The sequence below is a fragment of the Pinus tabuliformis genome, chromosome Q (assembly GCF_031772625.1).
Source record: "Pinus tabuliformis cultivar Carrire ecotype Pingquan chromosome Q, CPIR1, whole genome shotgun sequence".
NCBI lineage: Eukaryota > Viridiplantae > Streptophyta > Pinopsida > Pinales > Pinaceae > Pinus > Pinus tabuliformis.
In genome coordinates, this window is record NC_142296.1 from 903,686,280 (window position 1) to 903,700,952 (window position 14,673).

Sequence of the window (14,673 nt, forward strand, 5' to 3'; positions counted from 1 at the left end):
ATATGTCTTGAAAGGGTTTTTTATTTTGTCCAAATGCATTGATAGCTCAGCAGATGTATCTAGATATCTAAACATCTTAGAGAGTTTTATTGGTGCACTTTTTTGGAAGTGTTAGATTCAAACAAATCTAGATATGTCGACCAACTTAAGTTATAGCTAGGGTTGGGTCAATTTTTGGATGCTTGATGGCTAGGATCCAGATCTATTGTTTAATCGAATTTGGGAGTTTTCTAGGGTAGGGCCCACTATGGGAAGCATAAACACTAATCCAGATGCGAAAGTACCTAGATTTCTACAAGGAGTATAGTGTATCTAGGGTGGGACTGGATCCATATTGGTCGAAATCTTGAGAGTGATCCAGGAATATGAGGGTCTGTAGTGGTAGCCACTTTGGAAAAATTATGTGCACCTATATTTTCCCTCAAACTAGATACATGCTTTTTTGTTGCAAAACATAAAGGGGTATGGACCATGGAACCTTATTGAAGACTGAGGTGGCAGGTGCCTGTAGATTGAGAAATATTACATGGAAACCACGTGGACAGTGACGTGGAATATTACTGATGTGGCACCTACATGGAAGTGACACAAGTAAACTAAAATTAGTACTTTTGGATGTCGAATTGACCAAATCCACTTGACACATGGTAGTTTCCATGTAGTTCCACATGGCTTGGGAGTGTTTTTAGGTGCCAACATGGAATCTATGTGGAAAAGGGCCATGTCACTGCAAGGCTCAGCTCATCGGAAATGATTTATTATGTTTTATATAATGTTGTTGCAGTAGATAGAAGGTGCAGGATGGGAATACGCTTGTCACATGTTGCTAAAATTTTATCATCGCATCGTGGAGGTGTGATAATGTTCACCTCCCAAATGTGGGTGTGGTGGTGTGAATTGACGGAGAGCACTAAATGGAAATTTCCCTAACAAATAATGTTATTAATCTCTATTGTGTTGCGGAAATTTGATTAGGTATTTCCATAAGAATCACACAATGGCATTGGGAACACTAATGTGGACGGATCCTCGCTGGACTATGAGCTATGTGGTAAAGCCACATATTTCATTTGACTTTGCCACATGCCTATGCTATTGACGTGGCCAGGTTTAAAGATAAATTTTTTATTTCGGAAGAACTTCTAATCTAGAAGTCAGATTGAGATAAAAACTATATCATTGAAAATCTCTCAATGAGCCAAACATGATAGTAGAATTTGTTTTGAGTTTCAAGGAAGTTGGGGAAAGAGGATTTTTGTAAACCCGTCTTCATAATAGATCTTGGAGATTGGGTTAATTTTGATGTAACACCTTCCACTACTCAAGAATAACCTAAGGGAGTGGGAGGGTGTCTTACACCACCTATCATCATTGTACCCAAGAAGGATAGGACTTGGCTAATGTGTATTGATTGTGGGGATTTGAACAAGTTTACACTCAAGAATCAAGATCTTCTACCCTGGATTGACGATCTATTAGGCTGGTTGCAACATGCTAGGTAGTTGGAGGATGCCACCAAATACATGTCAAAGAACAGGTCACCTAGAAGAACACATTCAAGACAAACCAATTTATATGAATGATTGAACATGCCATTTTGTTTATGTAATGCACCAAATAATTTAGGGTGTTGATAAATGATGTGTTATGCCCATATTTAAATTTATATCTATTATAATATATTTAGATGATATATTGGTTTATAGCTCTGCCTAGGAGGAGCACATCTCACTTCTCACTTTGGTTTTAGAGACTCTAAAGAAGCATCAACTATTGGCTAACCTCAAGAAATGTGAGTATAATATTAATATCTAATATCCATACAATACTTCTCTAACTTTTTTCCTTTGTAGTAAAATCGTGTTCTAAACCTTTTTGTAGTTCTGTTTTTGGAGAATATTTGGACATTGATAAAATTATCTTATCTAATCTTATCTTATCCAGTCTATATTCATGAGATGACAACCATCCCATGAGATATTACAACTTGGTTAATCTATACCCTATTTTACCACAAGTAACTACCAAGTTTCATTTTGTTTGTAAAGATTTGGGTATATTTTTACCTACTCTGTAATGATATCAGCATAGTTGTGTAATCAGTTAATATTATATGTGCTTAAATGAGATATGAGCTCTCTCCTCAATGTTTTTTATTTGAATATTCTTTAATTATCTCTTTACGTTATATAAATAAATTTGTGTCTTAGTAAGAGGACTACAATATGTCCCAATCTTCCTAGGCATTTCTTGATGTTAAAAAAAAAAAAATTCTCACATCTAGAAAAACTTGGACTGAATATAAGTTAGGGAGTCCTATATCTCGCTTTTCTCAAATATCTCCTGTGCTACTAATGTATTTCAATCTTTAATGTTCAAAACACCTCACTTAAATTATATCACATGCATCTTCAACAACCATAAGGTTTGCATTTTGCTCAATATTCATAGTAATCTTTGTTACATAGAAGAACCTCTACTAAAAAAATTGTAACTTGCTTCCATGGATTATCTCTTTAAAGAATAAAAACTTGCAATTAGTCAACAACTTTTAAATCTCCCAAACTTGACTCTAAGAGAAACTAAAAGATATATTATATTGCAAATTTATTGCAACTTGAAATTAATTCTATAAATTACTTAAAATTCAATATAAATTGCACATAAAATAATAAGAAATAATTTTTCCTTTAATTACACATCAATATCTATTATGTTAAAAATTAATTTAAACTTAAATACTATACTTAGAAAAATGTAAAAGCAAAACCATATTATCACTAGTTTGGAGTAAAACTTCAATTAACATAAAATAGCATGCATTATTTGAATCATACACTACATAAATTCTTTACAGATAATTGAATGTTTGTTGATAATTCTTTGGATATCAATCAAACCAATTAAAATAGAAAAAAAATTAATTAAATAAAAAAATACCAATTATAATAACTCCAAATATAAAAATTTCAAAGAGATAAAAACTTTAAAAAAACTTAAACCTATAAAAATAAAAAATAATTAAATTATAAAAAATAATAATATAGTAATTTAAATAACACTCACTTGAAAATAGAAAATAAAATTTAATAATTTAAATAACGCTCACTTCACAATAATATAATGAATTTACAAAATAATCAGTTTATAAATTCTCACTTAACTTAATATATACCTATGATATAAAATGCTACCACTAGAATTTAACCAACAAATAGTGGCTATAACTTTCTTAACACTTCAATAATCAACCAACAATGATTCTAACTGATTCTAACTTGGTTAACACTTCAATTCCTTGGAGTTTGCAATCTTAAGGTGGAATCTCTTAAAGGTTTTCCTCTGAAGTCCTACTCAATTAACGTGCCCTCAAACTTTAAATGGGAAGGGAAGAAATGTTTGGTTTTTCGATTTTATTTTAAAGGGGGTGAATGGTACTTAAATTTGAATGTTTGACTAGTAAGCATTTCATTTTCTTTGAATTATGGTTAAATATATAAAAAATAATAATTAAAATATATTTTATAATTGTGTTAGTGTCAAGCAAGTTTCGAGTTACAATCAAAATAGAATTAAATGTATATTTTATTACACGATGTTTTAGATGATTGCAAAATAAGAAAGCAGGTTCTATGATTGCAAACTAAGCAAGCACGTTCAAATTGATTATTTCTTGTATAGTTTTGATAAGTTTAAAGCGTGTACATAATGTGGATCAATCTCCTCCTATCATTCATTTAATTATAATTGATTGGAGTTGTGGATAGAAGTGACTCGTCCCTCTTACAATTTCGATTGATTGGAGTTGTGGATACAAGTGACTCATTCCACTTATAACTTTCAATTTAATTTACATACTTGGTGGTACATGTGGGTTCCAAATATACAATTGTACACTTTATTCGAGGGAACGTGAACCGGAGACATTTAATGTGTAGATAAAGGATGGGATTGGGTGTTATACACACATGAGCTCAAACTATGGCGTATCCCCAGTGTATTAATCACACTATTTTCATAGCCGCGTAATATTATATTTAAACCCACAATTTCGTTACGTGAGGGTATGTTTATTAAAATAGATTCTATTCACCGACTCTTAATATCCATAAATTTAGTTTATAAACACCGCATATTTTGACACGTAATATTTTTAAAATTTAATCTAAAGAGATTTTAATTTAAAGAAAATTAATCAATATTAATTTATTTTTACATCATTTACATTTGACAATTAATATATGGGTGACACATAAATTAAATGATTAGTAAATATTTATAAACATCAATTCATAATAAACATCAAAACCCTTAACCTATACTATATTTCATATTGCTAAAATAAAAAATATATATATAAAAAATAATTAATATATTATTATTATTATTAAAATAATTAATGTATGAGCTAAACACATATACATTTTAAAAGACATGTAACAATATTCTTAATTTTAGCATGGAAATTCATAACTTGTAAATAGCTTTTGTTACAATATCATAAGCCAATACTATGACTTATCAATGCTACATTCGCAATATAACATGCTTAGATATAACATTTTTTTAATTAATTACTTGATATAAGATAAATTAATTAAAAAGAGCATAAGTAACTTGAGATAAATCTTAATTTTCGATCTCTGAATATTACTATCAATATTTCGCCATCTTTTATGGAGGTTAAATCTTTATCATCCACCTAATAATTAATGATAATTAAATTGTATTTTTAAAAAGTTTATTCTAAATTAAACAAGCCTATCATCTTGAAGAATAAGGATAATTTAAAAACATTGTTATTTCCAAATTTAAGGATAAGTTGTAGGATGATAAGAAGATAGAGGAAGCTAAGGTATTATAAAGAGGTGATCAACCCAATCTTGAAAACCATAATTATCTTTATGTCTTCATCAATGGTAAGAAGAAAATGAACATTGCCAAGATAATAACTAATTCTCATGAGCTTCAAAGTGAAATCAGGTGTTGGTCAATTCCCAAAACACCTTTAGGACTAGAGAGTTTGTTATGGTTGAGATACAAAGAGGGTTGAAGATGAAAATCATTTTTTCTTGGATTTCCCACTTATTACTCACAAAATCTTTACCACTAGCAACTTTCTTGACTTGTTAAGTGAGCAAAATCTTTGAGATACTAAGAAGGTTAAAGATAAAAATCACTTTCTCTTCCCATTTGTTACTCATATCTGTTTTGATTTTCAAAATAAGTAAAATTATAATAATCTAAAAATGTAACCAATCAATCTCTTACTTTCTTAGAATTCCCTAGACAATATTAATATTAGTTTTAACTCACTTTTTATATATATATATATATATATGTTATTTAAAATTATTTTTCTTTATTAAAAAAAAAGCAGAAATGATCCGAAATAAGAAATTTTAGAAGCAGTACGACAGCTTTTCCAGAAAAATGGAAGCTTCAAAGAAATCTTTGAAAGTTGCAAGCAAGAATGAAAATTTCAAAACTCTTTAGTAGTCCTGACATTTTTCTTCAAAGAAATTTTTGAAAGTTGCAAGCAAGAATGAAATTTTCAAAACTCTTTGAGTAGTCCTGACATTTTTCTGAAAGTGGACGACCGACAACGGCGGGACCGCATTCACAGTCTCCGAAAACTTGTACAGAGAGAATTCCGTGTGGTCGCTCGAAGCTCTTTGACAAAAAAGATTATTGATAATTTGCGTAACAACTGTGCAGTGAAATTCCAATTTGAAATTCTGCCATATCATATTCATACTATTCATACTCGTGACCTCGCTATACCTACCTTGAATTCATGTGAGCAGAAGGGAATCATGACCTCGCTATACCTACCTTGAAATCATGTGAGCAGAAGGAAATCATGACCTCGCTATATCTACCTTATAATCATGTGCTCAGCATGGTAAATCTGGAATTCATACATTACAAAACGAAGCCAAAACTCGAGCGATCCCGATAAGATATACGTCACGCTGGATGCAACTCAAGCGTTAACCGCACGGATCATATTATCGCTGCTGGATATATTTACCATATTTGGAATCCGTCATCAGCATCACACTGTACATTTAGTGTACGCGTGATATCGGTGAGGACTCTTGCGAGTGTGACGGTGGGATATCGTTGAGGTCATCCAATTATTAAATCGGCACGGAATTTGAAAGCTTGACGCAGCAATTTTGCGTGTATTGTCATACCGTTGAAAAGTCTTTGAAGAGAGCGGCGACACGCTCCTTAAAACTGCGCGCTGATTTGATTTCCGAATCCATTCGATTGCAATACTATTAGTTTGCAGACGCGAAAGATGAGCACTTCTCTGTTATACATAGCTGCGAACATTTTTTTGTTAACTGCACTGCAAAGATCGGATGCCCAATGTAGTCCAACCTCGACAGTAGATTTCAACAGAAGCGATTTTCCTCCTGGATTTGTATTTGGCACCGCCTCCTCAGCGTTCCAGGTTTAAATCACATTTTCTATACAACTCTACCTTTTCTTGACAAGTGTGATTGCTAAATAGTATGCTGTTTTGCAGCACGAGGATGCAGTAATGAAGCATTGCTAAATAGTATGTTGTTTTGCAGCACGAGGGTGCAGTAAAAGAAGATGGAAGAGGACCCAGTGTGTGGGATATATATTCTCATAAATTTGGTACTGCTTTTACCTTTTCAGAGCTACCCATGTTTTTCGCCTTTCCATGTTTAATGTATAATGTGAACACCCTTGCTTTTGCAGGGCATATACTGGATTTCAGCAACGCAGACGTTGCAGAAGACCAATATCATCGTTACAGGGTGAGGCTCCCTGCAACCTGATCCAAATAGACCCCCTGTTACAAGGAATATACTGTGTATAATCATGCGATCAATAAGTTTTGCAGGAGGATATCCAGCTTATGGTAGATATGGGGATGGATGCCTACAGATTTTCCATCTCTTGGTCCCGCATATTCCCCAGTAAGATTATCAATACTTCTCAATTCTTCTTTCAGTTCTGTTAGTACTCATTGTGTTTTCATATTATACGCACCCTTAATTGAGAGATGAATGCGTGTATATATATATAGATGGAAATGGAGATATCAACCAAGCAGGGGTCGATCATTACAATAAATTCATAGATGCGCTCCTGGAAAACGGTATGCAATCCAATAGAAGGTTCTAATCAACTTATTCTGATGATTAATATATTCATTGAGTTAACCCTTTGAGAGAAATTTACAGGAATCGAGCCATACGTGACTCTGTATCACTGGGATCTTCCACAAGCGCTAGAGGATGCCTATAAGGGCTGGCTAAGCCCTAAAATTATGTAAAGATCTTTACTCATAACTATTATAATTGAAATCAGTTTGCACATATAAGATTCATGGCTTTTACCAGAGCGAGCGAGGGAATGGACTGAATAAACTATGTTATGTTGGTTGAACTTGGGAGCAGAGATGACTATGCGAGGTTTGCAGAAACATGCTTCGAGAAATTTGGAGACAGAGTGAAGAACTGGATGACATTCAATGAGCCTCACACAGTCTCCGTTCAGGGCTACGATGCAGGCCTCTTTGCTCCTGGGCGATGCTCCGTTCTGTTCCACCTCTTTTGCCGCGCTGGGAATTCCGCTACAGAGCCCTATATCGTTGCTCATAACATTCTTCTTTCTCACGCCAAAGCTGTGGACATTTACAGGACAAAATTTAAGGTATGTATATTCATTTACATATTTCTTCTCTCTTTTGGTTATCTTTTTCATTAATTAGTTGTACTGGCATTAAGTAATGACTGGTTGCCTCAGTTGAAACACCCCTGTTCCATAATAAAACGCATTCATATACATCATTCAAATTTGGAACTAATGAATGTTGCAGGCAAAGCAAGGCGGAAGAGTCGGTATGGCTTTGGATGTGATCTGGTACGAGCCAATGTCCGAGTCTCCTGAAGATATTGCCGCTACACAGAGAGCGCAAGATTTCCAGTTGGGATGGTACATGCCATGATATTAAACCTTTATTATCTATCATCCATCATGCACATCTCATATCATATCAATATGTATACTCAATAACTATACAAATGCTTGCAGGTTCATGGATCCACTGTTTTTCGGAGACTATCCGGCGTCCATGAGAGAGAGAGTTGGCAATCGACTGCCTTTATTCTCATCAGAAGAGTCAAATCAGATAAAAGGTTCGCTGGATTTCGTGGGTATCAACCATTATACCACATATTATGTCAAGCACAACGAAACCAACATAATCTCAGTTCTGCTCAACGATACTCTCGCCGACTCCGGCACTTTGGCCCTCCGTGAGTTTCGATCTTCTACCCTTCCACCTGTTTCTTTTTTGGTCCTAAATCTTCCTTTCCATCTTGCACGCTTTCCAAGTTTACGTTCATAATATTGGACTGTCTGTCAAACTTTCTTTCCAGGTTTCTCCTTGTTCGTACGGTTATAATGTTGAACTGGTGTCAAACAAAACTTAATTACACTCCATTTAAATGATTAGATTCGTGCAACAACTCTTTAATAATTACAAATACGAAATTTTAAGTAGGTAACCAACAAAATAAATTTTCAATATGTCGTTTTCAATTACATTCTGTCATTTTCTGAAGCGAGGATTCGCACTACCAATAAAAATAGAAACAGGTTAAGGAGGTTCATTTAGGGACGGATGTTCCTTACCTGGGAGGAAAGTTTTATACATACGTTACGATTGTTGGTTATTATTTATGAGATGTTACTTGCATTTTTGCATAATCTTTATTTTCTACAAACAACTTTGACGAAGAAGACTGGGAGCTTATAGAAGGTGGACATGAGTATACGAACAACTTTCGGGCAGAAGACTCCGTGGATCTTCCAGAAAGTGGACATAACTCCTCCCAGAAATCGTCCTTTTCATAAAATATGGTTGGCGGAAGAAAACTTGAAAGAAACGCTACAATTCAGGGTGAAATGTGTAGTGTTTTTATCGATTAAATAAATAAATATAGTATTTATTTTCCCCTTAATTCCATAACTTTATTTATAGTAAACAAGGTTGTGCAGTGATATGACTTCCTTTCTAATGAAAAATAGTCTCTAACAGAGTAGAACTCTTTTACTCTTTTTTCATAGCTAAGGTGCAGAGGCTTATTCATTTAAATCTAATTTTGTTTTTGAAAATTATTTATTATTTTGTTTTTTTAAAGAAATATTTAATAAAAATGTTGTATTATAAGATTTTATAAACTTTTTGACTTACTGAAATTAAAACTAAAATTAAAATAATTTCACATTAAAATAATAAAAATAAAATTTGTTTTTTATTATTATTATTATTATGGTAGTTAAGATAAATTTGACTTAGTCAAGTTATTAATGGTTTTTGAGTTTTAGGTTTAAGAAAATTGATGGTATTGACCCATCACTTGACTAATGGTTTTTGAGCTCTAGATTTATGAAAATTCATGGTACTGATCCATCATGTGGAATATAGCTTATATAAAGGGGAAAATTAAACCAACCTAAATCTATTTTAACTTAGAATCTATGAGAGGGATCAAATCATTTTTCACTCTAAAAGAGATGTACATCTCAAGAGATTTGATCCACTTTGTTTTTAGTAGATCTAATATTAAGATAGATCTAGACTAATTTTTTTAATTTTTTTTCTAAGTAGTATTGATCTATTAATATAATACAAAAAAGTTACAGAGAAACCTGATCTCAGAGAAGTTAAGCATCAGTCATCATCTCAAAATGCAACTGTTGGTGTTGGACTACCCCAACAGAGGGGAAACCAGTCCAAGAAGCTTTAAAGACTGCCCCTGTTATTGGGGAAACCAGCCATTGAACCATAACAACTATTTCAAAGTAAACCTTGGTTTTCCAAAATGAACTAGAAAGACAGGAACAATGCAAATCCTGAACCAAAAAGACAGGAACAGAGCCAAGGAACAATATGACATTTCCACTTGGCAGAGAGACAACCAGAGAAAACAAGACATTTGGCGTGGAGACAAAACACAAACAGACCACAAAACCATGAAACATAGAAACATATCCACCTGGAAGAGCAAGAAATCACAAAACAGTGCGATGAATCCATCTGGGAGCCAAAGGCCTTTGCATGAGGCCACGTGTTAGGTTGGAGGTTCCTCCGGAGCTGGCTCTTCCTCAATCCGGTAGGCAAACTGATACCAATCGTCTTCCTCTTCAGACGCGCCTCGACCTTGAACATTTGGAGCATCCACAGTGCCCTCAGCATCCATCTGTCGCTTACCAGTATCCCCAACTTTGTCTTTGCCATGCGGAGCCTGACTGCTTTCACCTTGCTGCATGTTACTCATCCCATGACTTCCTGGCTCTACCCTGTTCTGCTTGTTCCCACGACCGGACAGAGTAGCTTGCGCTGCAGATTCCTCCTTGAAAGAAATTGTGATGGTAGCACTAATTGTAGGCCTGTTTAGGGAACTACAGAAATGAAACCGGACAGAGTAGCTTGAGCTGCAGATTCCTCCTTGAAAGAAATTGTGATGGTAGCAATAATTGTAGGCCTGTTTAGGGAACTACAGAAACGAAATTGGGTGTTGTGAGGGCCAGAAAGAGGAGTGAGTGGGAGCTCCACGGTGTGGACAGCATTGTCCCGCCAACCTCTCCCACTTCTGGTATTCGGGTAGCTAGGCAATTCAGTAGTTGAGTCCGGGGAGTCAGAGGTGGAGCTGGTAGAAGCTCGCGAGCAGTTAAAGCCTCCACGTGAACCTCCGCGTCTACAGTGCATGCGGTGCCTGAGGCGAGGCATTGCTGAATTGACAGCAGAAGTATTGGGCGGAAGGCGACGTTGAGCGAGAGCAGGGGAGGGCGAGCCGCAATCAAGATGACAATGACGGGAATGCGAGAAATGAAAACCATTACCAAAATCTTGACAAGGGAGAATCAGGCAGTGACTACCTGTAGTAGTTCTGAGACAAGGTTCAACCGCTTGCAGAGAACAAACGCCATGGAGAAGGGGAGGAGAAACTATACGGTTTGCAGAGGCCATGGTGTTGAAGGAAATAAGCTCATCACAACTTTCGGAGACAATAAATGTCGCCTGCAAGGTGTGTTTACTCCATCTGCGGTGGGCTCTCAGGACGAAGCGCTTAGCCAGATGGCTTCCCAACCCGCCGGCGGTCCGTCATATCATTTAAATACTGTTGATAACACCCGGATGATCTAGACTAATTTTTAATAAATATGAAATAAAAAAATTATATAGAAAATTTGTAATTACATTTGTATATAATCATTAAAACGTTATAAGATGAAACTTGATTTAACTTTCCTATCTAATTTATTTGATAATGAAGAAAGCCATAAAAAATTTGGAGTAGCAAACTCCAATATTCTTGAGTCTCTCTAAAAAAAATTAAGTATCATTTTACATAAATTATAGATATTAGATTTCTGGCATCACACCCCGTTTATATAAAAGTAAAATATAATATTTTATAGATATTAAATTTATAGATATTAGATATTAGTTTAAAAGATATATAGTGACTATAAGATTCTATATACATATTCGAAAGGAAATTAAAAATTTCTTTAGAATACTACTCCAACAAAATAAGTGCATTTATATATCATCACAAACTTGTTATAATGTGAAATAAATCTCTGATTTAGGCTCTTTCTGTGATCCATTTGATTACCCAAAGAGACCTAAAATTTACAGTGGTCGAATCCCTTGCTCTTCGGCTTTTTTGAAGTAATTTTAAGTGTTTAGAGATATTAGATTCTGCCCATGCTCTCGGGCTTCCCGGGGTAATTTAAGTGCTTAGAGATATTAGGTTCTCGCAGAATAGCTGGTTTAAAGGCATAGTGGGGGGAGGATAAATAGTGGGGGAGGATAAATATAAAATTTTCCATAAACATTCTTTAAGAGGGTTGTTTTGAAATGCTCCACGAAAGTAAGTTTAAGGATTATTATTTTTTATTTTTTATAATTCAAGTATAAGGTGTTTTATTTATATATATATATATATATATATTCAGGTCTAAAGATTTGCATTTATTGTATGATTCTGTCTAAAATATTTTTCTTCTTCCTATGAAGCATTTATTTATTGAAGCATTCATTTAAGTGTTGAGACACTAAATTATAGATCTGAGGAGAAGAGTCTCTTTAACTTTAAACAAGTTTAAATTACTAACAAGCAATAATCCGCAAGTGACCAGCGATGTTGAGAGGAAGGGCAAGGTTAGCTTTGATGTATGTTTTTAATAAACATGAAGGTCCTGATTCCTAACTAAATTGTTTTTGGTTTTATGCAGCCTTCAAGGATGGAAAAGCCATAGGTGACAAAGTATGTGACCAAAACACAAAATTCCTTAATAATGGCTGTGACAGTGCAGCACAGGAAATTAACATATTTTATTTATTTGTAGTGCAGGCATCCTCCATATGGCTTTACATAGTGCCTCAAGGAATCCGGAGTCTCATGAATTACATAAAACAACGTTACAACAACCCTCCTGTCATTATCACGGAGAACGGTATATTATCAACCCACCAACATGACGTGGACGTGTTTTTGTTGCTTCTGCAATCTAATTGTTTTTTTGTCATCATTAATATTAATAGCAATAGCAATTCTGTGGCAGGGATGGATGACTCCAACGATATTTTCATTCCCCTGAAAAAGGCATTGAACGATCAGAAACGGATAAAATATCTCACAGATTATCTCTCCAACCTTGCTGCTGCGATCAAGTAAGCTATTCCGAATTGTTGGGTAGTTTGATTTATTAGTAATCGAGACGTAACTAATATTAAATAATAAATGGTGGTGCAGGGAAGATGGCTGTAACGTTGGCGGTTATTTTGTGTGGTCTCTGTTGGATAATTGGGAATGGGCAGCGGGGTACACTTCAAGATTTGGGCTCTATTTTGTTGACTACAAACACAACCTCACCAGATATCCCAAAGATTCTGTCCAGTGGTTCAAATGTTTTCTCGCTCCATAGATGGATACACCGACCTCTTCATTATTCAACATTTCCTTCTTTTCTTAACTGCCGGATTGACATTAGCATCCCAAAATACCCAATACATCCGTTTCACAATTTATTTATTATATTTGTTTCAGCAATCTCAGGGGCATATTTGCCTTACAAGGTCCAGCTGGTGTAGCCATTGAATAATAAATTATTTATTCTGTTGAACAATAAATTATTTCATTTCCATGTGTAACTAGCTGGTCTGCACCAAAAAAGTGTCCTCCAGCCTGTTCATCTGACAAGATGAGAATCGCATAACACAATAATTCGTTTTTGGATGGTACAGCCAGCGGACGCCAAAAATATGATTTGTTTGATTTCCTTTTCAAGGTGTGGTGTTGTGCCCTTGTCGTATTGTATACTTTCCCTGTGCACATCGCCACACTTGGAAACTTGTTAAGCGGTAGCCAAGACTCACACCGAACAAACTACTATTGCAAGTAAACGACCAAATAGGAAATTGCAATTCACTGTTTTCATTATTTTGCCAATTCTGAATGTACACAGGCAATTGTCTAGGTTCCTTCTTAATTACTTTAAGCAATTGTCTAGGTTCCTTCTTAATTACTTTAAGCTTCTACACTTACATATTTTCAATTTTTACTCTTATTATTTAGATTTGCAATCTTACTCAGAATAAAGAATATTTATTTTCATTATTCGTTTATTTATACATGTATCAAAAACCTATATTTAAGAGTCATGTGAACTACCTATATTTAAGAGTCATATGAATTAAATTGAACTACCTATATTTAAGAGTCATATGAATTAAATTTAATGATTAAGCTTTATGAGTTTTGGTGAAATTACTTTAAGCAATTGTCTAGGTTCCTTCTTAATTACTTTAAGCTTCTACACTTACATATTTTCAATTTTTACTCTTATTACTTAGATTTGCAATCTTACTCAGCATAAAGAATATTTATTTTCATTTGTCGTTTATTTATACATGTATCAAAAACCTATATTTAAGAGTCATGTGAACTACTTATATTTAAGAGTCATATGAATTAAATTCAACTACCTATATTTAAGAGTTATATGAATTAAATTTAATGATTGAGCTTTTTGAGTTTTATTTACCAAAAGTTACATTGATTTTTTAGAGTCATATGAATTAAATTTAAATTGATTTTTTAGAGTCATATGAATTAAATTTAATGATTGAGCTTTTTGAGTTTCATTCACCAAAAGTTACATTGATTTTTTAGAGTGGTTACATTGATTTTTTAGATTGGTTATTTAAGTTATGGTAAATATGTAATGTTTTTAGATTTTAATGAGTTTATATTATGTATTATTTATGAAATGTGTAGAAGTATTTAGGGGTTTCTTTGTGAGGTTTTACATATATAAAGCTAGTTTATGTGCTTGAATGCTTTGAGTTTCATGTAGGAGGTATCTATATATATATATATATATATATATATATATATATATATATATATTGGGCTAGTTTATGTGCTTGACTGCTTTGAGCTTCATGTAGGAAGTCTCAAGGTCAAACTTTTAGATGGAATAATTAAATCAGTTGAAACACTTTGCCAAAGCATACAATTATGATTGTTGGTCGAAACATCCTCTGACTCTCCCTACATCCATGGGTGTGTGTGGAGAGAGGGATTTCAACCATAAAAACAAATGAAC

The 14,673-nt window shown here is 34.0% G+C and overlaps 1 protein-coding gene across 1 annotated transcript; it reads left to right on the forward strand.

The window, feature by feature from the left end:
• Nucleotides 1-6,000: 6,000 nt before the first annotated feature.
• On the forward strand, nt 6,001-13,525 carry LOC149222385 (beta-glucosidase 6-like). The gene is made up of 13 exons (XM_089385421.1): nt 6,001-6,463; nt 6,588-6,654; nt 6,739-6,797; nt 6,884-6,959; nt 7,070-7,141; nt 7,227-7,314; nt 7,443-7,698; nt 7,865-7,980; nt 8,080-8,303; nt 12,298-12,329; nt 12,417-12,519; nt 12,628-12,736; nt 12,819-13,525. Exons 1-13 carry the CDS (start codon nt 6,308-6,310, stop codon nt 12,988-12,990), a joined length of 1,530 nt encoding a protein of 509 aa, XP_089241547.1. The 5' UTR covers nt 6,001-6,307; the 3' UTR covers nt 12,991-13,525.
• The last annotated feature ends 1,148 nt before the right edge of the window (nt 13,526-14,673 follow it).

Excerpts from the sequence above, each read along its gene's own strand:
- LOC149222385 (XM_089385421.1), top strand. The coding sequence starts at position 6,308 with ATGAGCACTTCTCTGTTATACATAGCTGCGAACATTTTTTTGTTAACT. Across the intron at positions 6,655-6,738 it reads TATATATTCTCATAAATTTG|GGCATATACTGGATTTCAGC; the intron begins GTACTGCTTTTA and ends TTGCTTTTGCAG. Across the intron at positions 12,520-12,627 it reads TGTCATTATCACGGAGAACG|GGATGGATGACTCCAACGAT; the intron begins GTATATTATCAA and ends ATTCTGTGGCAG.